The sequence below is a fragment of the Poecilia formosa genome, unplaced genomic scaffold, assembly GCF_000485575.1.
Source record: "Poecilia formosa unplaced genomic scaffold, Poecilia_formosa-5.1.2 Scaffold327, whole genome shotgun sequence".
Classification (NCBI taxonomy): Eukaryota; Metazoa; Chordata; class Actinopteri; order Cyprinodontiformes; family Poeciliidae; genus Poecilia; species Poecilia formosa.
This window is the reverse complement of record NW_006800266.1, coordinates 125,277-152,859: the sequence shown is the minus strand read 5'-3', so window position 1 is coordinate 152,859 and position 27,583 is coordinate 125,277. Positions and strand designations below refer to the sequence as shown.

The window sequence follows — 27,583 nt, the reverse complement described above, 5'->3', positions numbered from 1 at the left end:
CAACACCCTTACATGTAGAAGGAAATGCTGAGTTAGCTTAACATTATTACCTGCCTGTAGAGCTAAATGAGGTGACCAGAAGCCTCATAGAGAGAGCAGCTGAGTCAATAAAACCTGTCAGGTTAATGCTTTAAATTACTCCGCTGTATCCTCACGTTGAGATTGCATTGATTTCTCGTCAGGCGCTGCTGGATTTATAAACTGGAAACCTGGAAGCATATTGCGGTATGCAATATGCTTCCAGGGTACCTTGGAAGCATATTGTGCTGAAGCTTTCCTCTTCCTAGTTTAAGGTAGTGCAATAAAGGACTAGTTTGGAATATTTGGTGAATTGGGAAAGTATCAGGCCTCCTTTTTAGATTGAACAGACTGTAATATACCTTATAATGGAGAATGTTAGAGCTAAGCTTGATAAAGGGAGAGTTGTTTTAGTTGCATTTGTAGAACTAAAGAAAACCTTTGACACTAGCTGTGTTTCCATTGACTGTATAATTGTGCAAATCCGAATTATGAAAAATAAATTTGCTTACTGGAAACATGGATATTAAAAAAATCCATGTTTTTTGATAAAATGTTTTTCCGCAAGGATGAGATGGTTTTAGTTAAAATTTGTGTAATTTGCAAGACATGGATGGAAACACTTTTTTCGTACAACACGAGTCACATGATGAATGACCAGATGTTACTACAGGCAAAAAAGATGAAGAAGATGACAGAAAGTGGCAGGATGATGGGTGGTATGTGTTTTTAATGGCTTATTGTGTGAACAAATTTATTAATGTGTAATTTTAATTGTGTTTCTTATTTAATGAAATTGCAAAATAGTGGGGTTTTTTTAATTAGTGGCATAAGGACAAAGTTTTGAACATGTATGTAACGGAAGCGCAACTACTGTAGGCCAGGTTAACATTCTTACCAAGCTTTCTCTGCACAAGTCTTATCGTGACGGAAGAAGATGAGAAAGGGAAAACGGTGAGCTGTCCTCTGCCCTTACTGATCTGTACTGGGATCTCTGTTGTTTAGTCTTTCCATCTAAACAATGAATCCAGATCCAGATGTATGCAGATATTAAGCAGCATTGACCCTGATTGTTGAATGGTTGAATAACTAACATGCATTTAAATACAAATGAAAAAGTATTTTCTGATTTTTACTAAGAAATCCTTTGGATACCGAAAGACCCATGTCTATGTTTTCAGAGAAAAGTTGAATGTTGTGCCTATGCAATGACTGGGCAATATGGACTTTAAGTCTTACCACAACATTTTGTGGAATTCTTCTGATAAATGATAAAAGTGACTAAGAAATTTATTTTAAATCACTAAGCTGCACACTAACTGTATATAATCATATTTTCAAATGAATTACTTAAAGACACTCTCACTGAACAAACAGTGAAGAATCAGTCAAATTAATCCTAACAATACACATTGCTGTGGGTGATTATAAACAGGACTAATTATAATTCTAGTGAAAACAATAAATTTAAATCTGTCAAGATAAATGAACAATTTATCAGGATAAATTATCTAAATGTATTCAGATTCAGACTGAATACATGCATCTTGAATTAAGAATTGATTCAAATCTTAAAAAAATAAATAAAAATCAGTAGTGACCACAGCAAAACTTCACTTATCAAATTTCAGTCATATCAGAAACTCGGTGTCAACCAAAGTAGCAGAATTATAATGCCATTATTATCCATCATACCATTTGCACAAGTCTCCTGTACAAGTTTTAGACAGGTCAATGAAGTTTACCACCGGCTGTGGAAGTACCGAACAAAAAGACATGATTATCATTTTAACAAGATATAAAAATATGATCATTTTAGGTCTTCCTAAAAAGGCATGATCCTTCTGACTCTTCTCACACTGATTTGTCCAAACATTTAAAAATCCCAGGAGATGTCTCTGTTTCACTGTTACCTTACTTAGCTAAAACTGAATACATTTAGGCATTAATACGATATAAAATTTATTATAACGTCTTTTTAAAATCTTAAGAAGAATGTTTTCTTGTTTAAAAGATTTATTTAAAAATAAATATGTATTTAAAGATTTTAATTCATGCTCTCAATGTGGGGTATGAATTATCTTTCAACATACTGTACGACCATGTCAGTCATATTTTCTACCTACACTGTGTTCCTTTAGTCCTTTGCTAACTTATGGACGATGCTTTTTTTGCACCCCGCTCCCAGCAGGGTGCATGAACTCACCGGAGTAAAAGATTCAGAAGAAGAATCAGACTGGAGTTTTGTTGGAGAATCAGTAGTGACATCAACAACCGGTTCAGGTAATTGCGTCGGGACGAACGAACGGGCGACAGATGGAGTCAGTTCAGACTCCATCTCCGTCCTTTTCTTAGGCTTTTCCCAGCCGCTCAGCCCCGGAGGTGAGACATTCTCCTCGGTAGTGGCCAGACTGATAGAGGGGTCTATTAAAGGGCCAGCTTCTCTGGAAACAGTTGAGTTCATCTCTGGGGAAGTGGTCACAACTTCACCATAACGGTCTGCATGGCCACCGGTGCTACTTGGTGATGTGGGCCTCACTTCAGCCGTGACATTGAAGGTGTCTTCATGTTCTAAAGAGCCACTTAGAGAACCGACAGCTTCCTTTGTGGCTCCCTCTGTGTTGCTGAGGGCTCCATCTGTGGTGGCGATGTCAGTGAGAGTGGAGCTGGCCTGGGTGGAGAGCCTGACAAAGGGGGAAGTTGTGGAGCGGGAAGCCGGTGTGCTGGATTCAGCATTAGGACCGGTGGGGGGGGTGCCTGTGATGGTTGCTGTGGGGACAGCTGTTTTGGTGGTGGCAGATGTCTCTGTGGGAGACATCTGTGTTGTTGGTGTAGAAGTAGTTGCTGTTGTTGCTGGAGCAGTTGGAACAGAAGGAGGTGATGGGGTAGGAGTTCTGGTTGGAGGTGGGACGGTGGGTAATTGTGGTGTTAACTTGATGGTGAAACACAAACGAGGAGGAGGGATGGAGAGAGAGAAAGAAAAAGCAGGCGGGTGGGACAAAATTAGGATGAAAGAAATGGTATATGCAGAAACATAAATAACTCTGAAATAATAGAGAGAAAAAATGGTTGATGGTTTAAATTAAAAAGACAAAAGCAAACCAAATCAAACAGAAAGTACGGGATCCTCCAGAGGACAAGCCCTCCGCTTTTAGATCTGGTTTCCTGAAATGAACTTCTACTGAAAAGAAAAAAGCTTTAAAAAGCCCGAGCTCAGACTTCAGGGTGACTCACCCGTTGGTTGTGGATGGTGACTCCTTGACTGCAGGTGTGTTTGTGTGTGCAGACATGCTCATGGATACACCAATTGCACCCCCAACGGCTGCTGACACACCCTTGGCATCTGGCAGGGATGCAGGTGGAACAACAGAGGATTAAGATGAAAATGTCAATGTTGGAATAAAACAGAAAACAGTGCAAATCAACTTAAAGGGGCAGTATTATGTGTTTTCCAGCCACATAGCGCCATTATGTGGCATAATTAACCCTTTTAATAATGGATTTTGACAACAATTGTTGCCAGACATTTTTTCTAACTTCTGGAGCCTCTAAAATAATTGTTTTGACTTTTAGCAACAATTTTAAGTTTTTAAATCAAATAATAGTGTGTCTACTGTAAGCAATATCAATTTCATATATCTAGTGTGAAGGGTCACATGACCAGACCTCTTTACTTCCTGCCTGTGACACTGGAGGTAAATGTCTGTCACAAACCTGAGCAAGAGGAAGTCAGTAAAATATTTAAATAAACAAATATAAATAAAACATTTTGAACATATGTTCTTTCAAGTGTCTTCTACTGATATATAAAGAAAATTGTATCCATTCATTCATCTGTTGATCATAAGAAGAGTGAGTGTAAGTGGCAACAATTGTTGCCGCAAGCAAAATACATAGACAGGAGTATATATGTGTCCACTGGTTTGCTGTTTATTCTATATGCCTTGCTGTTTCCACACAGCTTAAAAATATCAGATGTTTTAGATCTTCTAGACCTGAAGGAACCTCAAAATGATGTCTTCTACATCCCACAGTTGAAGCCCTCCCCTATTTCACCCGCCAAAAGCCGATCCTTTCCACAAAGTGTGGCCTACACACTGAATGAAAACTACAAGATGACCCCACGCCTGAAACTAGTTTATGACACGGCCAAGGTCTTGTGCTTGGTCTGGTGGAACAGGGACAACGTCCTCTCAGATGCAGATTTGTTCATACTAACATTTTCACCTGATTTTGCCTCATTGATGAAATAACTAAATGACGTCAAAGGTCGCTTAGTACATTGAGACAATAACATGTGCAGGTTTGAATCTTTATGTATCTAAAATATTTCTGAACACTTTTGTAACCACTCTTTGTTATAATAGGTTATGCATGTCATGATTTTTCCTATTTTTTATATGTATAAATAGGCCAGATTTGTGTCATGTAGACTATTCTGTTTCCCATCGGCAACAATTAAAACCTGTATTTTCACTAACATAACCAACATAAAATGTAATAATTCATAAATATCATGAGTTAGGGAGGTCCAAGGATTGAAATCTATGCACTTATTTTGCAAGACAAAATTTGAGATTAAACGGGGTAAGGAGTTATGTCATCTTCAGCTGTTATAAAATGTTATATATATTAAATATGATCTAAAGAAATTTGACTTATTAATTTGCACCTTGAAATTGGGCCCCTGTCTCTTGAAAAACTCTCACTCTGAATGTCCACTTTCAGGAAGTCATCACATCGCTGCTCCATTAACCTATTGACATTTTTACCAGCGTTTCACTGAGAAGTAGCTCCTATAATGAGCTCAGCTGTTGCAACAGGTGTTTGCTAATTGCTGCTGGTTAATATGAAAAAAATATTGGTTAGAGTTTACACCAATCAGATTGGTTTGTACCAATCTGATTTCCTTTTCAGATATCCAATAGTTTTTGTAAAGATCTGACCTGAAAATAGATTTTGTCTGACTTCAATTTCTTTTACACGACAAGGGGAATACAAGTACCGCCTTCAAAATATTTAGAAAATGCACGAATGTGAATCTTTGGAACAATACGATAGAAGTCATAATCAGTTTCACTTATCAAAGTGATAATACGTAAAAGAAACAACAAAATAAAGGCAGATAGTGATGCTAATGCCAATTTTTTATTTTAGAAGCAGAACCTGTCACATTGTGTGAGGCGCTGTGGAAAAACTAAACCTTTTTAACTCTTTGAAACAGAAACAAGCGGACAACATGGCCATCTGAATAGCAGGGTTAGTTTCACTAACAAACCGTCATCTGTGTGTGTGTGTTCCCCTTGAGAATGTAGATTTGTATCTAAATTCTGACAGATTTAGGCTGAAAGCTTATAATGATACCAAGGAGCAACTTCGCTGCCCTCATGTCAACACTCCTGTTATCTGCTGAAAGCTTCACTCCCTTTTGCCAAAAGAATCACAGGCGAATCTCAACACGTTGAAGAAGATAGTTTTCTCCTAAATTCTATTTTAATTCATTTTCAACACCTTAAAGATATTAAAAATAGTAGCAGTAATGTCTTGAGTCTTGTTGTAAGGGACGACCTGTCAGCACTTAGGTGTGGCATGTTCACTGATGTGAAAAAGGATTTATAAGTTTGTGACGTTTAGAAGACGTATACTCACGGCCTGCGCCCAGAAAGCTCCTGCACCAGACTGCAGTTGTAGAAGGTGAATTCTGTCTCAGCTACCGTCACGTTAATGAAACGCAGAGCCAAGGTCACCGTCACAAACTCTGCAATGGAATAAAAGAGATCAATCAATCAATATTCAAAGCAATCACTGCAATCCTTAATTTAATGTTCTCAATAGTGTTGACCAATGAAGTTTGAGGCATTTTAAGGAATCTTTTTGGCCTCCGTATAAACTTGGAGCATAAAACGAACCATCTCCCAGACCGATGGGGGTCAGGTTGGTGGCGTCCGGGGTGGAGCAGATGACACCGGTAGTGGTGAGCAAAGCTGGACTCTCCGTGTCCTGGAAGAAGCAGGAGTAGGCCTCGTCCTGTTGGAGACCCGGCAGACCCTCCACTGACAAGGCGATCTGAAGGGAAACAAATATTACATGGAGGAAAGAGAAGACACCAGAGAGACTCCATGACTGTAGTGTGGTTCATTGTGGAGTTTAATTATTAACACTATTAGAGCTGGCTGTTAACAAAAAAAAAAAAAAAAACATTTCTGATTTTTTTCACACCCAATTTCAAATGATTTTTTTCTTGCTTTCTTCACTAAAAAAAATTACAAATGACAGAAAATTGTTTTGAAAAGCAGCTTTTATGTCAATCATCCCTTCTGTATTACTGCCAGGCATTACAAGAAGTCATTTGGACTGACGGATCGTTTCATGTCCTGCTACTGACAATAATTGGATCCTGATGTGTTCAGTTTTGAAGCATTTCCTTATTTGTAAGACCGATACCAATATGTAACTTCTGAAGCTGCTCCAACATTTTAATTTGTTGTTTTTCGTGTTGGAGTTTTTATAAAATTGCTACTTCATGCTCCTAATATTATGTCTTTATTTGGATGATATTATGACTGTCATATTATTTTCAACGGTGCCGTCAAAAGATTTTATTCTTGTAATGTGGTAGTGAACAAAACATTTCAGTGCATTGCTCTTGTATTTCATCAGTCATGTTGTCTGTATTACATCTGCTTTCTCTCCAAGGCTGATGTTGTAGAGGCTGAGGCGCTGTATGCCCAGGCACTGCTGCGTCTGGTTGAAACTCCACAACCACTGGCCCTGCAGAGAGCCTCGCTGGCACTCCCACCGCTGGCCACACCTGAAACACCGCAGCATAGCATAGATAGTTAGACATAAGAGGGTCATACGTGAAGAAAACGGGGAGAACTGGAGATGCAAGCTGAAGCTCAGAACACTCACTGTCCCTCAAGGACACACCAGCCGCAGTACGGGTCTCTGGCAGACAGACATGACTGACAGTCCAAGTGATCCCCGCACTCTGCGACTGGACGCTTTTCTACCTGAAAATAACAGACAAACAAGCAAAAGGTAGGCTTTAGACAGATAAATGAAGAGCAAAACAATGTAACACTGTCGAATGATTCAATATTTCAACTCAAGATTTTCAGAACAAGTGTCATCTCAAGGCAAATGAAATGCTGACATCACACACTATTGATGCTGACAATAACGAATAAAAAGCTAATAATTTCATTTAAAGAACTATTTAAAAATAGTCAGCAGCATTTGAAAGACTGAATTTGAATGAGGGTTATTACTATTTTTTTTCCATGATCTGTGCTCTGCTGTATGCATTTTCCAGGATTAGTATGTTAATCCTTAAATCAATAACATGTCTGAGGAACCTGAAGAGCCTCAGTTTCAGTATCCAGCATAGCTACCATACACAAAAAGCATACAACAGGTATAAAGTTATTTAATAGTACTTCTATTACACACTCCTGCCATGTATATCGTTATACATATATCAAAGCAGTGTAATACATAGCACTGTACATATCTACTTGATCTCCAAGATCCTTTGAGTTTTTAATGCATTCAATTTAGAGAAAGTCATTAGCCAATTATTGCATTTTATTTCCACTGCTAAGTAAAAGAATAATTATTTGCAATACCTATTGAAATTTCTAGATCTGAGACAAAACCAACACAAAATACTTTTAATTTGTTTCAAGACGATTTAAAGTTTCACAAATAATTCAATCATGAATTCTGTATTCAGAGAAAAGTCGCAGCAGTTTTATTTCATTCACACATGAAAATATGTTGCAACATTTCTGAATCCCAGAACAGCTCTCACTGAGACATTTTGATTTATTTTTGACACAAACTGTTCAAAGTGCAGACTTTCCTAATCATCATTTACCAGAATCTACAGCATCCCACACATGCTCTGTAGGGAACGTGCCAAGACAATGCAGGCTTCTTTGCAGATCAATACTATTGTTAGGTGTGACCTCACACCTCCTGCTGACTGCTGTGCCAATCACACTGGGGTTAGTGACCTCTGACCCCAGCTGCCAGCTGGCTTCTCTGTTTTCACCCTTGCCTGTAGTTTGTCTTCAGGGTGACACAGCTTGAGGAAGCATGCATGAAAAACTCTGACAAACCATAAATTGATGAATGAGAAACCATATTCATTCTTATTTATGAAGACATCTGGGTAAGTGACTGAAATAGTGGAAATGGCCAAATCTGTTTATACACCTCATGGATACTTTAAAGGGGGAGCACTGTGTATTTTTCAGGGCTATAGTGCCATTTTGTAGCACAATCAAGCAGCTGTGTTACCTTTTTAAAAGAAATCTGACTTTGTAATTTATCACTTTGAATTTGGGCCCCTGTCACTTTAAGAAATCCTGCTCTTTCTGAAGTGCCGCCTCCAGGAAGTCATCACCACATTGCTCCTCTATTAACCCTTTAACAACATTTTTACCAGTGTTACACTGACGAGTAGCTCCTATAAAGAGCTCAGCAGATCTGCAGTTCCACCAGGTGTTTGCTAATTACTGCTGGCTAGTCTGAAGGAACTGAGTAAAGGAGTCGTGGTGGAAGGAGCCCTGTGAGATTAAAAACTTCAAAGCTTGGAAGCTGCAGCTCCGAGGAGGAGGTCCAACCAGGCGTTTTGCACAACTGTATGGTTGTCACGGGAAGTTTGAAAGGATTTTTCAAACATGCATTAAAGGATCAAGGTATGTATTTGATGAGGCAATAATATTATAACATGACGTAAAGCTCAAAAAAGTTAGTTTTACATAGTTCTGTTCCTTTAAATAAAAAGGTGAAGCTTGACTTCAACACACTTACTGTGGTTTTGGTCATAATGTAGATATGTGAGCCGCGATCATCAAGTAACAGATCGCTGTTGATGGGGGAGTTGGGTTGTATCGTTGAGTTTGCATACACCTCCACTGTCCCGTCTCTGCCAAGATAAACCTGAACAGGAACACACAAAAAATAACACTTTATACTTTAAAGCAGGAAGTGTCCCTCTTATGAATTTAAATTTCTGTAATTGGATTGAAAAACATTTTGAAGTAGGAACAGTCTATAATTCTACAATACTGCATCACTAAAACGAAATATTTGAAAAAAAAACAACAACAAAAAAAACTAAAAAAATAACTAACCTCTCTGGTTTACAGCTCAAACACCAAATCAAATCACACTTGCACAGGATCGCAGCAGAAGTGGGCATAGATCTGATTATCACATACAAATCTAATATGAAGCACAGGAAGATTACCTCTGGCTGCAGTGAAACCCAGGCCTTCAAACGCTCATGTTACCTCATCTTAATAAGATCACCGCGGACAGAAAAGAGAATCGGTTGTCCCATTAGGAGGATGCACTCAGCACATAATGGAAAGGGAAGTTGTACGCAAAGATCAGCAGCCTAGGATAACAACTGTTTCCTATGTTATATTTAGATTTTATCATATCGGTCTCAATAGTCTCATGCAGATGTGAATGCTGAGCTTTTTTTCAGAATCTCTTAATATCCACTGAGGCTGCAGAGTATTTCTATGATAAATGTAATTTAATAAAAAGAAAAAAAAATGAATCATTATTTCTCCTGTATTGAGCTGTGGATGTTCTAAAACTTTTAACTTTAGAACTTCAAATGTAAAATTAAATGTATTTTATGTGACAAAAAGCAGCTAAAAAATGTGAAACAGATGGAAAAATAAATGTAATATATATATATTTTTTTTCTTTTTTTTTTTTACAGTTGTCCTAAACAATTACAATTATATTAGTAACTCCATGGCCTGTAATGGCCTAGTCAAAGTTGGGAGCTAAGTATAAGAATCAGGAAAAGTCTAAACTTTTGATATGGAAAAACTGGTAGATACAACCTCAAAGACTTTCAGCTGTAACTGCAGTGCAATGAAAAACAAACAATACAAACAACAGTTGGTTGTTGTAATCATGTCTAATGGGAATTACTGACATTACAAATGTAAATTACAATCAAACTTGATTACAGCTTGATCAAGGACTGAAGGTAAGCTTTTAATTGTCCATCAGATGGAAGCAGATGGTAATATGAGAGCAGCAGAGATATTTTAAGCTTCCATGGAGATCCAACACTGCAGTGTGGTTGGATTTTAAATTTCATAATAGCATTGATTGCTTTTGAAAGGTGGTTTCTCTGTCTGAACAGCAAGTGCAAACAAAGTCGGGTTGAAGAGGGAAGCACGGGTCCAGGAAGTGATGCGCTTCCACTCCATAAACTGCAATTTGTGTTAGTGGTGAAATGAGGTGAAATAATACAATCTTTTTTTTAAACTGTTAGCATTTTTAATAGATGTATGTAAGAATATAAATAGGAAAGTATCTGTGCAACTTTACTGTTACAGTCAAACACATTTAATACATAAATAAATCATGATTACTGAAGAGGGTGCTGAAAAAGGAGAAAAGCATCCAACATCCAAGCAAAAACGTTGGAAGGCTTTCAGGAAGCCATTTTGAAAAAGGTTTGTGTTCTTGGTGGCAAAATATAAAGTTGATTGATGTCTGAAGATTTTTTTTTTCTGATACTGCACACCTTCACCTCCTCCCAGTGCTATTATTGTGGACTGCAAAAACGCACAGCTCCCAGGCAGAAACAACCAATCAGAGAAAGGAGGAGGGTCTTAGCGCTGTCAATCATACTCCCATATGTTGCTCAATGTGCTTAAGTCAGAAAAACAATTCACCGTTACAGGAAAACCGTTTATCCACCATCATTAATGGTAGTGTTAACTAGCATTAGCATTGGTAACAGGCTGTATTGTGGTGAACCAGCTGTAGCTTAGCAAAGAGCAAGCAGGGGGTGGGGGAGATGACCACAAGAGTGATTGACAGCACTAAGACCCTCCTCTTGGCTCTGATTGGTTGTTTCTGAACAAGTGCTGTATTTCTGCAGTTAGTACTAGGAGAAGGCAGAAGAGCTCAATATTTCACAGACGATATGTCTGTGAAAACATAATCTGTCACAACATAATTATAATTTTACCAAATATGTTTTGGCAAAAACTTCTGTCATGCCATATCAATATACCAACCTAGTGGAGCTCAAGACAGTTGAAACAAAAGCTAGGACCTGGAAAACGCCTCCATTTCAAAAATATTATCTCCTTGCTGGTTTAATGTTTCTTTTGGGTCTCTACATGAAAAACGTACACATATCCTACACACACGCATGAATAAAGATGTGTATCTTGATAAAGAGGGATTTGACTTTGTGTGATACTATAGTCTAGTTATAAAAGCTTGCTACAATGGGCTACAATGGGTTACAGAGCTCTGGTTTGATCTGCTAATTAAAAAGTCTAGTTCTACGTTTCCCTTCTTTCCCCCCCACATCCCACACACACATTACAACAGAAAGAACATTTCTCTCTCTGATGTCTGCTCTTACTTCTGACCTGCAAACATAGGGCTCTTTAGATGTTAAAAAGTTATGTCAGTTTATTGAAAACTAGATGGGAAAACACTGACATACAGAGAGAAAAGTAAAAAAAAAAGCCCACAAATTGTTCAGATCTACTCATGCCACTTCAAATTCTACAGTCAAATAATACACTTAGTCTCCAACAATCACAATCACAGGCTGAGAACACAAAGTGCATGTCTGAGGTATGGAATCATAGGGGTATGTTATTCTGTGCTTGCTGGAATGCTGTGAATCAGACTGTGGTGATTAGATATGAACTGGCTCCCAGTTTCAGGCTTTTAACTAGTCAAGATTTCAAAACTGTTCAACATTTTCTGACTGTTTAAAGCTTGTAGTGCTTTGAATAGTTCTTCTGAGATGTTTATGAAAAGCAAAAGGAACACTTATTGTTATATAAAATATGTTATATATTTTGTTGATGTGCGTCTAATGATGACGGCATGCACTGGCCGAAAAGGGGGGGCTGCTCATCATTCCTAAATAGTTTAAAACAGCAATAAAAAAGGTGCAGTATCTGGAATAGGGGTTTATTTGAAAAACAAGATTTTGAAAGATTAAAAAATATATATATATACTCATTCAGTGACAGACTGCTGCATCCAAAGTGCACAAAGGAGCGTAATCCCAGATCCTTCTGCTCAGCAGCTGTCAGATTCTAAACAATCACATCTCCCTTTATAGCAATATCAAGTAACTATGTTACCTTCAATTACTAAAAAAAATGCTACATATCAAATATGACTTGAATTAAATTTTAACTTGTAATTTAACGCCTTGAATTTGGGCCTCTGTCTATAAAAACTCACAACATGTCATCATAACATGGCTCCTCTGTTAACCCCGTCACGTTTTTACTAGAGTGTCACTGAGAAGTAGCTCCTTTAATGATGTCAGCAGATGCACAGTTCCACCAGAAAACACCAGGGGCCTCATGTTTAAAGCACAAAAAATGTGCGCCGCCATATTTTACGCACAAATCAACATGTATAAAAATGAACATGACGTGAAAGTTTGGGCAAATATATGCAAACGTTTCACCTGCCGTGAAAATGTGTGGCAGCCACATGAACTTTTTCCTGTGGGCAGTAAAAAATTACAATGTGTCAAAACTCACCTAAATGCACTGAAACCTGGCTACATCCAATGCTATTTAACCCAAGGAGAGTCGAATCTGATAATTTTTCATGATTTCAATATTTTATTGTTTAAACGTAAACAATGAAATTGAACCACATTTATCCCCAGACAATAAGCTAACACGCACAGGAAATAAAGAAAATAAAAATAAAAGGATGTGAAAACTTCACTCGAATGTAAATAGTACTTTTCCTCAGTTTTTGTCTCAAAAATTGGTCTGTGCACCGAAGCGCATGAAATGCATCTATGGGATAATTTCATCGTCACTGTAAAAGAAAACAGGGTTGGATCAGTAGATTAACTCCAAACAGGTTTGATTATTTTTACAGTGATCAAGGTGTGTAAACAATCACACATATACAAGTAGCTGCGCAAAGGTGTGCTGTGAAATTGGGAAGCACTTTGGCTCTGATGGACAACAGGAAAAGGAAAGGTGTGCAGGTATGTGTGTATCTACAGCTTTATGCATCCGAATTTTTTTGTGCGCTGCAATTTTCTAATTTTGTCCACATGCCAGGTTTTAGTGTGAAGAAAGTTACATGAGGCCCCAGGTGTTTGCTAATTGCTGCTGGGTAGTTTGAAGGAGCTGAGTGAAGAAGTGCTGCTCTGTGAGGTGGAAGCTTGGAAACATCAGCTCTGAGGAATAGCAGCATCTGTAAGACAGGGTTAGGTCCACCCAGGCATTTTGCACAGCTGAATGGTTGGTAGGAAGATTAAAGAAATTCTCAAACAGGAATGAAAGAAACAAAGAAACACACCAGGTATATATATATTTTTTTGATGAGGGAATAACTAACATGATGTAAATTTTTTTTAAAAATTTGATTTTAGATAATAGTGCTCCTTTAAATCGTTGTATTATCTTGGTTGAATGAAAATAGTTTTAAATCTTTTTGGGTTAAACTGCTAAAACGGCAATAAAAGACTCCAGGAAGCTTGGATTCAAATACTTGAAGTAAAGTTAAGGTGCGCTCATTCTGCTGGAACATGATACATAGACAGGCAGACAGCGTCATGAGGGAAGGGTTGTATGAACAGCATTAGCTGAGCACCAACTTATGGAAGACTCCAGCAAGTGGAAGGTTAGAACACTCCCTTAACGGGAAGCTGCTTGATGGATTAAATATTTCCACGTTAATGGTGATGAGTCAGGAGCGTCTCCCTGCTGTCGTCCAGGTGCACGTGTGTGTGTGTGTGCGTTTGTTTGTAATACCTTGTGGGGATGATTTTCCTGACATATACTACGTTGTGGGGACCAATCGCTCCTCGTGGGGACCGGAGCCTGGTCCCCACGAGGGGAAACCCCGTTTTTGGGTCAGGGGTCAGATTTAGGGCTAAGGTATGAATTGAGTTTTGGATAGGGTTAGGGTTAGGTATGTGATGGTTAGGGTTAGGAAACGGGTAAAGGTAAGGTTTAGGCTGTAGAAATGAATGGAAGTCAATGGAAAGTCCCCACAAAGATAGCCAGGCAAACGTGTGTGTGTGTGTGTGTGTGTGTGTGTATAACTACCTTGTGAAGATTGCCTTTGGCGTCTCCCAGAAAGGCGATGCTGTGTCCCTCCCTCACGCTGACTGCCACGGCGGTGAGACGGGCCGCTGACGTTTGCCACACAGCTTTAGCTTCCAGGGGCACTTTGCTCGCCATGGGGCTGGGGGTGTGGTCAGAACCGCACGGGTACGCAATCAGAGTGTTCTACAACGTGTGAAACGGTAAAAAGTTTTGGTCAGTTGCTGCATCAACAACCAATTCAATTAAAAGACAGACAGATTTCTTGGAAGTCAACCTGAAAACATGGAAAATTCCAACCATAAATTTGAGTAAATCTACGTCAGGTTTCCCCCAGTGTATCATACGCCTGGCAGGCCACCAGGCTAAGAATTGTTCAATTTATTTAAATAGGGTTTTTTATCCACAGTAACCGTGACAGTAAAGATGGATAAAGCTAGGTTTACTGTTGACACAGTAACTGGAATAGTTAATGTGTCAAAAGTGACACATTACCTTTTGGAAAAGAAAGAAAATAACTAAACAACCCCTCCTCTTTTTTGGTCAAAAGTGATTCTGACCAAATAAAAAGTAACAATTGGCAAACACTTCCTTAGTCCATTATTTTAGGAAGGTAATATGTCAAAGCAAAAATTCCATTTGTAAATTCAATGGAATATGAACATATACACAACACAGAGTCAATGCACCCGTCACTCAAATATGACAAAAAAGTAACATTACTCAGTCTGAGAAAACTGAATATGATGAACATCGACAGCACTGTAAAATATTGTAATGTATCATTCATCCTCAGGTGATCGGTGTCATTGGGGTTCCTCTTAGATCTGAAGACTTAGGAGCTTGTGGTGCATCCAGAAACAACTTCATCTTCAAGGTAGCTTTTCGCAAAACCTCTTTTGGTCAAACAGCTTTGTCTGTGCGACTCATCACTATGTGGAATTCATAACCTGAGGACTTGGAAGCCGATTCCAGACGGGAACTTTTTTAGATTAAGACTGAAGGAGTTTCTTAAAGAAGAACAGGCTTCCAGTCATGGTTGACAGTCAGCTCACGATGGCTCCGTCATGGCTCCTTTTTCATTGTCGTCCGTTTTAAATTAATGGTAGGATTTATGTTATGTATGACATTATATTTTGCTATGTTCTTTTGTTGTCTTTTAAATTGCTCGATGTTGCTGAAGGCCCTTCTGGGGATGTACATCCAAACTAGTTAGAGCTATAAATGTAGCGTTTAGTATTTATTTATACTCAACACTAGTCCCCATGTAGATAAACAAAAAAGAATGTCAATCAACACTGTGGAAATACATAAGTAGTACAAAGGATTCTCAGACTAACACCAGACATATTTTTGGATCAATTCTGTTAATAAATATTACTCTGGGTCAATCAGAGTATTGGAATTTAATTCCCATATAATCAGTTATTTATTTCTATGAAACATAAACAATAAAACACAATGGTGATTTCACCAAAAAGTAGCATACCTGATTATATGATAGAGTAGGACACTGGATTCCACACCACTAATCCAAGTCTACATGTACTATTCAAAATGATTGTGCATCAAAACAAGACAGAAACAGGACTTGACGTTCCACAAAATCGTCTTCTTTTCCCCATGTTTACTCTCACGCAAAGTGTTTTTATATCCCAGAATGCAAGGCAATATATGCAAGAGCCTCATTTGAGCTAAGTGCATTGTTCCAGCAAAAATCCCAGGCAGGTTTAGCAAACTCCACGTTTATATTGGTAATAGTAGACCAGAAATTTGTTTTTTGTTTTCCTGTCAACACTCAAATCAACTACTTGGCATGATAAAATAACTTTGGACTTAAATAGATAACATGTCAACTTAAAATGGTTTATCTTCATTTTTTATAAGATGAACCTTTGACCAAATTAAAAGTTTGATTTTTCTGTGTCAGAATAATGAACTGTCCACAAAACTGTTTGCAACCCTTTAGAAAATCAAAGGCTATTTCCCTAATAATACAGCAGAGCCTCTGTATTCTCTTAATTCATTATAACAGGATCATACCACAGATTAAAGCGCAGTGGTTAGGAAACGCCTCGTTATGTAAAGTAACAATTATTATCCAGCTCGGAAGCAAAAGCCACAACTTCAAATAATTGACAAAGAAGCAAAAAAGGAAGAGAGTGAGCACTTATTTTAGCTTTTATGCTTTGTTTATATAAAATAAGTAGGCTTATCATTGTTAGAGAAGAAGAGTATGCTCATGATTCCCTCCCTTTCATCGTCCTGTCAGTGCTCTATTTTCCCTCCCATCAGCTTCTTGTGCTACAGTTTGTCCGTTCCCCATGTTTAAGTCTCCATCTCTGTCCTTCTATCTTTGTTTGTCAGAGCTTATCAAGGCAGCAGAACGCATGATTCCACTTTGGTTTTCTTTATTTATCTCTAATGATCCCATTAAATGGTTGTGAGGGCTGACGGAACCGAAGGAAGGGTCTTTTCTGCACAGCTGCAGCTGGGTGAAACTGGGGCATCATTACCGGTCTTCCATCCACTCGTCCTAATCGTGCAGTCGCTCCTCGTTGCTTTGCTCTGCGATCCATTTGTTTAACCTTACGCCAAACACTTAAGACAAGGGAGTCGATACAGTTAAGGTTCAGCCATAATGCTCATGATATACAGCTGTAATGCTTCTAATGTAAAACCTGTATGTCTGCTAATAATGCAGGCATATGAGATCTTGCATACATTGATCATGGTTGGCATAACTTTGGACTTTTAATGATTTGTTTGTAACATTGTTTTTGCAGGGCACCATAAACAGAAAGAATATATCTGGAATTATTTTTAGAAATTTTCTAGCACTTAAGACTCAAAGCACACTCAGGCTGAAGTACACACACCATCTGGTTAACATTTGGTTCAATGTCCCTTGGCAGGTTGCACCTCATATGTGTGGTTTTGGAGCCTTTAAAAAGCTTTTGGCATCAGTTTGACAGAATTCTTCAAACTTGTTTAAGTGTGTGCTTTTCTTCCATAAACCTGACTCTGTAAAAGAGTCCTTAACTGTACTACTTTAATGTTAGTCTGCTTTCACCATTTCAATATCCTCCTGATGTATTCAGAACCAGTCATTGTTTCCCCAGATACTGAAACATGCAAAGTTTTAGAGAGGAAGAGAGAAAGAGAGAAAGAGAGAAAGAGAGAAAGAGAGAAAGAAAGAAAGAAAGAAACAAAGAAAGAAAGAAAGAAAGAAAGAAAAAAAGAAAGAAAGAAAGAAAGAAAGAAAGAAAGAAAGAAAGAAAGGGAGGAAGGAAGGAAGGAAGGAGACGTACACAGTTTCAGGGATGGAAGGAAGAAGGGAAAGGACAGAAAGTAGGAGGAAAACAATGAAGGGAGAAAAGAAAAAAGGAAAGAAGAAAGAAAGAAGGGAAGGAAGGGATGAAGAAGTGTCTGACCATGACTGTATCAAATATGTAGTAGTAGAAACCTCTCTGTCCTCTCTGAGGGAAGCAGTGCTTCCAAAACCCCACAGCTCTGAAATGTTTACTTTCTAGCTTCAACATCTGGATTTCTGTTTGACGCCCAAAACGTTTTCCTCTTGCATTCTTACCGGAGGGAGGTTGGCACAGCTGGACTTCACCTCATACTCTATATAGGCCACCTCATCTTGATTCTCAACCAACCCATCTCGGGTGTAGCAGAGGTCACGTGTGGAGTCAATGTGCCTGTCGACCTCATCCAGAGGGAAGACGCAAAGCGCCGAGGCATCCAGTGGTGTGTTTATTGAGCCAATGCGGGGGGAGAAGACGCCTAGGAGATCTTCACCTTGCTGGCCCACGCCTTTGCCCACCTGTTTCAACAAAGGTGTGGTGAAAAACACTTAAGGCAGTACAACAGCAACCTTCTAAGGAATGAAGCATGCCAATGATGGAAACAGTACAGCAGCTCATCTAATAAGGTTTAAGTCAAGTACCTGGGCTGCCTGAAGCACATTAAAGATTGTGGAAGGAGAGAACGGAGATTGGCAGACAAGGGGAATTTCTACATATGAATAATAGGAGGTGTCTTCTAGGCACACCCTGGCGACATAAGTCTGGTAGTCCCTTGTTGATGATTTGATGTCTCGGCGGTAGAACAGGAAGTACACATAAGAGCGGCGTGTGAAAGCGGTTATGAAGTTGTGGTCGTACTCTGACAGGCGCCCGGCTACGGCCAGCTTGGCGGTCTCCTCATAGGAAAACGCGGGCAGTGACGAAAGGTGGCGGGTGGAGATGGGTGGGTGGCTGGCGGTGTAACCCCGGCCCACGTACATCACCGTCCTATTCCCGCCAGGAATTGTGACTACCAACCCAACAGTTGACACTGATGGATCATTAGCCACGACATACTGCGTCTCCACAGGGTTATCAGTGGAGAAGAGAACTTCCTTGATGGACGCCAAGCTTCGCTTTTGGCATGTCCCCTGATGGACGCTGCCGCAGATGATCAGCTCCGATGCCTTTGGGTCCACCAGGAGCAGCTTGTTGTGGTTGTCGGTGCTTTCAGAATGGGGGCAGTTGCTTTCTGTGATAGGAGGAAGGCAGTCTTTGCTGTCGATCACTGGACCATTGGTCTCCTCTTGCTCCAGCAAGAGCCCGTCTGAGCCATCCAGCTGGAAGAGGCGATTCTTGGCTCCCAGGTACACCGTCCCCACTCCGGGGTTCGGGTGCAGCACCAGGTGCTGGAACTCTGTGTCATTGCGTGAAAACCGAGGGTAGGAGTGAGCATGGGCAGTGACAGAGGTGAAGAGTAGGAAGAAGACAACCAGGCAAGAGTTTAAAGCGCTCCCATGTAGCATGGCAAATAATCTGTTGGAAAATAAAAAGAAAAAAGTTTAGAGGATGTTTTATGTGCAATAGCAGATTCAAAAAGTGCAAATACAAGCTTTTATTTAGTTTTAGACACCTATATGTTAAATTTTCTGCATCCAATCTTCAGAAAGCATTTTACTAGGATTGGGACATAGATAAGCACATACTTGTGAAGTTGTTGGGCACCAAGCAGTGAATGACTAATACATACAAATAATAAAGAGACTGGCATTAAAACTCTTAATCCCAGAATGCACTGCACTAACCCAGTCTCAGCTCCAGTAGGAGTATCACAGCGTGAGAACATGACATCATACTTTAGCAAAACTCTGGGGTTATGCCCAGAACTTTCTCCATTTCTATAGCCTTTATGGACTGGATTGGGGAGGACAAACACTTATCTTAAACTAATCTAAATTAGCTTAAAGCAAATCTGGCCTTAGTTCAAATTCTTCAATATAATACTTGGTCTTTATTCATACTGACCTGTGATATTACTATACATAATCTTATTAGTTATTTCATATTTTATTGTTACATGATTTGGTGCCCCTGTGTGAGTAATTCACAAAATAATTTGGTGCAACTAATATTGATTAGTTGAAAACTGATTTTGACTCATTCAAAATTCCTTAAAATGACCGATTCTCAAAATTCACAGCTCATAACTGTATGTTGCTAGCTTAAGGAGTTTGTTCATTTAAAGTATTTTAATGGAACACTGTAATATTTTAGTAATAACCAATTCCAGAGAGAAATTGTCTGGGTCTTATTCTACATATAAGTGCAGAGCCATGAAGATTAAGAGCATCACAGCTGAACTTAATCCTTAATATATTGTTATTTAATGCTTAAATAACAAAGACACATATTCATAAAGATGAGACTGGTAAGCAGTCTCATCTAGTGTATATTAAGCACTAATATATATTAGTTCTGCTAACTCTAAAGGACTGCACCAACAAATTACTTAGTAGAAGCTAATGCTAAAGCTATGCTGATACCCATCATGTTTCAACACAGTATATGGTGAGGAGAGGAAACTACTATGTAAACAATCTACACCCACTACAAAGTAAGAGATTGAAGATGAACATCTAATTACTTAATTCTTAACAGTAGATAACCAAAAGTCCAAACCAAAAAGCTAACAAAACAGTCAAATAAATCAGGGCTTTAGAATTTATTCGTAAAACTGAATTTATGGGCACTAAATATTTTCAAAGTTTGCAAAAATGCTAAAGCGCCAACAGAAGAATTAGCTCTGCTATTAGTGCATTAGCATAAATGTGCCAACCATTGCTTTTTTTTTTTTAAATACTAGTCAATAACAATAATAGTTGCCTTTAATGGGATGAGATAGATATCAGTGATAAAAGTTGAACATTTTTTAACTTTCTTGTGTCACTTTGCCAGTCTGCATGTCTAATCCATTAGATGTGGAGAACTTTTACAAGGCAGAGTCAATCTGCGGCATACTGATGGATCAAGAAAAGACTGAAATCAAATAGTGTTTCAACAAACATTTAGCTTAAATGTGTGTAATTAAGGGATTAGTTGGTTTTTCCAGTTGAGTTGAACAGGATCAATGATATTTGAGGGAACAGCTTTGAAATAATCTTCCATGGTCTCATTTTGTTTAATCACAAAACCCTGGGAATTCAAACCAGGGCGTGTGTATGTTTGATAGTCGTGGTAAAGCTACAATGCTTCCAGTAGCCGTTTTGTTTGACTCCGTTCCAAGTGTCACTGTTAAAATCAAGTGTTTTCAGGACCCCTGCAATCACCGCATCCCTTACATGAGGCGTTCAAAACATCAGCTCTCATTTCCCGTTTCAACAGCCATCACTCAACACCTCTGAGGAAAGTGGTTTGTGGACACAGAGAGCTTCTGCATTAGAGAGAAGCTCCTTAATTATTGAACAAAATTGTCAGACCCTTCACTGACCTCAGTGGGAAAGGTCAGTGCAATAAGTAAGTGTGGAATGAACGCACATCAAACCGTGGACATGAATGACACTTTGATGAGCACTAGCAAGCATTACTTACACCTCAGCACTCTGCATAATAACAGAGAGAGCAAATCTACGGCCCTGAGAGGCTGTGATATTAAGAAAACTGTATTATTGTGCAGCAATTGCTCAAGGTGCAAATAGATTGCAATGACATTAGGGTTGTAGTAGTGTCTCACCTAAGTGTCTACCCCCCATGGCTGCAATCAGGACAGAGATAAGAGGGGGGCTCTGTTCATACAAAAGCAGGCACCTTACAGGAGCAGCTGCATGTGTCAGATGAGTGCATCTCTTGCCTCCTCTTTACTTATTCATGAGCACAATAAGAAGTATTATAAGACATAACATCCACACCCACTTTCTGAGGAGGAGAGTTGTGAATTTGCTGGATGAGTGGGTGAATCAGAGGTTATTCAGCCTGTACTCAGACAGTAGATAGGTCTGTTGAATACATAAAAAACACATTAAAAAAAACAAAGAAAACAATCCTAGGTGTCATGAAGAGCTGTAACAATTCATCTAATGATGCGAGTACCTGATTATTAAAATTTCTCGAGGCAAATGATCTGCCTTAAAGCTTCTTTAAATTATGCTTTGCTTTATGTTCTGGTCAAAGGACTATTTATGTTGCACAGTGCTCTCACTTGAGCCAGTGGGTTATGGGTGAATGCTAAGTGCAATTAGCATAGCGTAGTTGGACGAAACGTATCTTTTCCAAGGGCGTATCCACTTTTCACATTCTGTCTGGATTTAAATACACATAAAAAAAAACTAAAAAAAACTAAGACATGTCAGTGTTTTCATAGTTTCTCAAGTGCCCAAAAGGCATTCATTCTTATACTGACTATTGTAGGGCTGCTGTCTAACGGCTGGTTTGGAGCGAACAGTGGCAAAGTGCGCAGCGGGTGTATGTACATGGCTGCAGCAGGGATTCATGCAAATAGAGGGAACACAGCAGTTTGCTGTAGCTGATGCTTAACACAAGTGTAGGTTGAACTGGAAAATAACTTCACTCCCATACCGGTTGCAACAAAAGGGTGGTGGAGCGAGAGGTGGTGCATACATAGATCATGTACATCTGTGTTTCAAAGATCTGATTGCTCACATCAACACAAAAGCTATAAATGGCTGTGCAAAATAGAGAGTTCATCTATTCAATTACCTGAAGATGAATACATAAACTAAAAATTGAAGTGTATACAAATTTTATTTTTTAGGGATTTTGCCAGCCTGGTGATTTTTTATTTTTATTATTAAGTTGAATATAATTTCAAATTTTATGTAAGCTTTGTCCAAGTTAACTTAAAAAATTAGTCGCTATTGTTACGGGTTATTTTTCTCAGATACAGAAAAGTAACTATTAGGGGTCCACAGATATGAACATTTTTGCTGATATGTATATCCAATGTCAATACTGCTGTTATGGTAGTATTTACCAATGTATTTGTTTTTTGATTACTCAAAGCAGTCAGAATAATTGACAAAATACTCTATTACTAATGTAGTGGTTTACAACAACACCAGTTTTATGTGCCATCAAGGCAGACGCCTGACATTTCTGTTTTTAATCCCAACAGTTTGAACAAATTCTTGTTAGATTTGAGTCACAGGTTTATGTTTGCTTTATGAACAATGTTCAAACAATTTCATTTGAAATAAAGAAAACATTACAAAGTATAATATCCAGTTTCACTGATGATATTCAGTTTCATTTTTCCTTTAAAAATAACAAGTAATTCACCAACACCTTCATTGGACTGGATAAAACACGTAGAAATGTAGAGGTATAATGGTAAACTGAGACATAGCGATGAGACAGCTGCATCACCATGAGTCAAACCGGACTGACTGGATGTCCATCCGACTCCAAGTGACCATCTGATCTGGGAAAATAAGTTGCTATACAGAATCCAATGCAGATAAAAGTATGCAACAACTTTGCCTTCACCAAATGCATTTGAACAGGCTGCATTAGGAGCAGACATAAAGCTTCGATCTGTGGAGGGTTCCCACACATTTTATCTCAATTCCTTCGGATGATTCTGCTTACTGGAGGTTATGCCCCTTTAGTTCTGTAATCCCAGCACACAGGTCTGTAATCTGGGAGGATCACTCTGTATGTGATGTGAAAGGATAGAATGATCTGTAATGGAGGGTTTGTGGTTGCATGTTTATTGCAGAACTACAATCTGGAAGGGGCTATAAATACAACAGGGTGTCTAGCTGAAAACACTAACCTGAATATCAGGAGCTCAGAATAATATCTTACATTAATTTTGCCAAATTAAATCACAAACTAGCTGTGGTTCCATTGGCCATACAACTGTCCAAATTGGAATTATGAAAATAGCTTAGCTTAATGGAGACACCAATTTTGAAAAACACATTTTTTGATAAAAAGGTTTTGGGCTAGGATGAGGTGGTTTTTCACCCGTATCAAAATTTGTGTATTTTGCAAAATTTCAGTGGAATGTTTTTGCATCACACAAGTCACATGATCAAACTACCAGACTTTCCTACTGACAGGAAAGACAAAAGTCAGTGCTGGGAGGATGAAGCCGCTGCATGTTTTTTAATGAGTTATCATGTGAACAATCTTATTCCAGTTAAGTGTGTTCTTTATTTAATGGAAACACCACAATTGTAAAATTGGGTTTTTTCAACATTACCGGAATATCGACAAAGTTTTGCAAATATTTTAACAGAACATCTGACACCAACTGGACTGCCCTCTGTGATCCAGACTTCACTTTGACAAAATCATACTGTGCATTCCAAATTTGGGAATCAGGGGTCTTTATCTTCATTGCATAATATAAAGACTGGTAATAAGACTGGACTCCCAGCCTTGATGTCCAGGTCTAGTCGGAACTATTTTATTTTTGCAACTCGGAGTTTCAAACTCAAGTCGTTATCTCTGTCCTCCAGTTAAAAAAATATGGCATTGCTGCTACTATCTGTTTTTTTTTTCTTTTTCTTTTTTTTGAATGTCTGTTGATGTTGATTTTGTGCCAGCATTTCATAATCATGGCCAAAAAAATGTCTGGTTAGTTCAATACTACATTCTCACAAAAAATTATGGGGGATATTAGTGAGGCATGTTTTGCAACCCTACTCTTAGTCCAGACATATGTAGAATCTAGAAGATTGTTGTCACATGTAGAACACAACCAGAACACGTTGGAAATTCCCTCAGGTCCTTCAGTGGTGCTCTTCACCTCGTGACACCTTCACTGAATAGCTCCTTCCACTTCCACTTACATTGTTGTGCTCTCACTTAAAGGTTGCAAAGACACTGATACCAACAGCACACTTTCTTTTAAAAGACTCAGGATTTTTTATATATATATATAATTTCCAGCAACTTTCAATCGTAACCCCACCTCTGCAGCAGAACATGGGAACAGCTTTAGATAAATTCTCTCTGCTACTCTGGGCAGGCGTACATCACCTGCTCTTTGACCGGCCAACATATTTATAGCTTACAGCGATCCCTGATGCCATGGGAACTTCCTCTTACCAATGAGCAATCATGACATCAGACTGTCTGACTGCAGCATGGAACAAATACAGCTGGTCCATAAAAAAAAGACAAAATGGGAAGTCCGCTCTGGGATATTGCAGCTGATGTTGACAACTCTTTAACGGCCCTTCAATCATCAACACAACCGCTCTGAACTGTGCTATCACAGCTCTACTGTGCCCATCTGTTGCATGTTATGAATGCTTCTTCTTTATCTAGCAGTGTTATGTTCTGAAGCAGAATACCAGCACCACCCTGTAGAAAAGCAGAGGAGTAGTTTCTCACATGCTGTCTGTAAACAATTCTCATAGTTCATCTGTTGTATGTGGTATGCGGTGTGTCACGCCACGGTGACAGACCCACAAGCTAAAAATAACCTCTGGTTGGGAAGGGAAAGGAGAGTCCCATCTAAAATATGGAGGAAACATGCGCATTAGAACTGATGAGGGATTTCCTCTGTCCCGAACAGGGTCTGAAAAAGCAGTTCTTGATGTGAAAAAATCATCAACTCTAGAGAAGTGACAGCTGAAAGGGTTCAAAAAGCAACACCTCAACCTATAATCCAGAATAAAAGTAGAAGAGATAGGAAACAGTCCGACATTTATCAGTCAAGAAACTATTTCTAAGGCTTTGGGAATCCAGCGAACTGTATCGAGAGCCATGTGAAGCAATGATAAACGTTCTTGGATGTGGTTGACATAAAACAGAGGAAGTCAAACATGGTGGTGATAATGTGAAGGCCTGGTCCTGATTCAGAGCTTCAGTTACTGGAAGACTTGATGTTCTTTATGGAACCAGGAATTGTAATTTCTACCAATAAATACATCAGTTTGTGACTTCATGTTCTAGCATATTTGTCTTATGCAGCAGGGCAATGATCTTAAGTACAACAGCAAGTTTACCTCTGAATTAGCCTGGCTATTGCCTTCCTATCTAATTAAGCTCAATTCTCATCTCTTTTCAGTGCTCTGTCTGGGATTTCTCCCATTTAGTTCGATTTCTCTGGCAGAATTTTATCTGGGCCAGTCAGCAAACAGAAGAAGGAGTTGTGAATGATTACATTGATTTAGAATCGACATAATCAAACACGCAAACCACAATTTTAGAATTGTAGTTTGCATGTCATTGGAGTTTATCAATAGCAACCCAGTCTGTGTTGGCTACTTTTCCAAATATTGAGCAAGTAAGGTTGGAGCAAGAAGAATGAAAAGACATTTTATCAAAGATGTCGTTCAGCTTGGAAGCTCTCTCTTCACAGTGGAGAATAGTTGTGTACAGTGCACACAATTTATAGTGCAGCTTCCTTCTCGGTTGAGCTGGCCCATACGTATAAGGAGCTGGATTTTACCAGGCTATCTCTAAAGTGGCCTAAAGTGGGAAAAAAAACTTAAAGGTTTTGGAGTGACATTGTCACTTTCAATCTGATCACAAAAGCTTTGTGGCAATCATTGCTGCCAATGGTTGCTCTGCAATGTATAGGGTCTTTCCCTTGGTCTCCTGGAGAACCCGCAAATGGAGGCACCAAAGGGGCTTCCAACTCCTTTCAATGCGAATAACCACTGGTTTTTTTCACAGCTTTTTTTTCCCCTTAATAAATCAAATCATCATTTGAATGCTTCATTTTGTTTTTAATCTGGTTATCCCCATCTAAATAAAAATGAACCTCAAACATTAAAGTGTGCCATAAAAAAGTATAAACCTTAAGAAATTTGGTTTATACCAAACCAAATTATAAATTATATAAAATTTAAGATACTTTTTGACACTGACAATAAGAACATGTGCAGACCTCTTTTCCAGCTCACTCTATGTTTACTGCGCACCTTCAGAGGCTGCTGTGGAAGTTCATTTCTAAAGCCTCTAATGAGCTGTGACAGCCCACCGAGCACCAAAGACCCCATGAAATATGTGAGGTCAACAGCCTCGGGACAGTGGGGGACTTTGGGCCCGGAGCCACCGAGCATTGTTCTATGAAAGCTGTTTCGGCCCACACCTCGCCTTAGGCTGTAGGCCCCGGGCTTTGCAACAGTAGCATCCGTGGATCTCATCCAAACAGTACAGTAAAGAGGGTGAGAGCAGCAGGGCCAATAGCAACAAGCAAGGAGAACACACAGAGCAGGCCCTTGCATTTGCCTGTAAACACTCGGATTTGTTTTAATGGAGGGATGTGGAAAGTACTGACATTTGAGTTTGGGTGATGCTCATGACCCAGTCACCGAAAAGCTGGAGTTGTAGTGCTGGCCAAGTCTTCTTAATGCCAAAGCCTGGGAAAAACATTGCCAAGGAAGACTAATGGAAGAAAAACAACAATTATCAGTCAAAAGCAAATGGATACAAGTAATACGTGCAAAAATCAAAAACAATCATAATTTAGAGGAGAGAATGTCCGCTGGGAATAATCGCCATCTATAAATAAATTCAGGAAATGAAAACTGAGGTAGAAGGGCTGTTTTCTAAACTGTGGGAAAGCCTCATAACGACTGGGCTTTAAGTTGGAACTGGAACAGATAAGATGGCTTGATCAAAAGAATTAAAATGCTGCCTGCTTGAATAAAGCTCAACTAATCTGTTAGAAATGTAGGTGCCAAGACACGCAATGACTTACAAACTGATGGAATCGGTTCATAATTATATAAGAATGTAAAATCCTATGCTACTGGAACTGCAATATCGTTGTTTTTCTGACAATGACAATAAAATTCTTCTGATTCTGATTGTTTATGTCTTGGTCAGCTTAACAGGAAATTATGTTGCAGTAATCATAATGACAAAAAAAAATCAAGTTGTTGATTAGTAAATAGAATTAATCAACAATTTTAGCATACAAATGTGTTGCAAAGGTTCCTTAATAGATGTAGTAGTTTGGAATTTAATAGAAAATGTAAGACCTAGAGGTTTCTCGCTAGAACCTTCTGTTTCTAACCTTCATCCCATTTTTATAAGAGATCGACCAATAATCATCTGGTGACTGGAATCTGCAAATTTTTAGTTTGTGCCACAAGGTCACAACAACAACAGTCTTTGTTGTTCAGCTACTACTGAGTGAAGAACTTAACTATTTTCAGCACCAATGAGGAGTTTCAAATAAAAACAGTGGGA

At 38.9% G+C, this 27,583-nt stretch overlaps 1 protein-coding gene across 2 annotated transcripts in view; it reads right to left on the bottom strand.

Annotated features, from left to right (window-relative positions):
- LOC103152768 (plexin-B1-like) overlaps nucleotides 1-27,583 on the bottom strand; it is an 81,384-nt gene that overhangs the window by 20,146 nt on the left and 33,655 nt on the right. Inside the window, exons 2-12 of one of the 2 annotated variants that reach the window (XM_007573367.2) lie at nucleotides 26,667-26,748; nucleotides 18,073-18,946; nucleotides 17,710-17,949; nucleotides 14,124-14,306; nucleotides 8,839-8,967; nucleotides 6,931-7,031; nucleotides 6,697-6,829; nucleotides 5,928-6,084; nucleotides 5,668-5,776; nucleotides 3,253-3,361; nucleotides 2,225-2,950 (exon numbers count right to left, since the gene is read on the bottom strand). In XM_007573367.2, the coding sequence (XP_007573429.1) occupies nucleotides 2,225-2,950; nucleotides 3,253-3,361; nucleotides 5,668-5,776; nucleotides 5,928-6,084; nucleotides 6,697-6,829; nucleotides 6,931-7,031; nucleotides 8,839-8,967; nucleotides 14,124-14,306; nucleotides 17,710-17,949; nucleotides 18,073-18,946; nucleotides 26,667-26,689 (2,784 nt within the window). In that variant the 5' untranslated portion in view covers nucleotides 26,690-26,748. The remainder of the gene's footprint in view (nucleotides 1-2,224; nucleotides 2,951-3,252; nucleotides 3,362-5,667; nucleotides 5,777-5,927; nucleotides 6,085-6,696; nucleotides 6,830-6,930; nucleotides 7,032-8,838; nucleotides 8,968-14,123; nucleotides 14,307-17,709; nucleotides 17,950-18,072; nucleotides 18,947-26,666; nucleotides 26,749-27,583) is intronic. The other variant, XM_007573368.2, reaches the window with a different exon arrangement.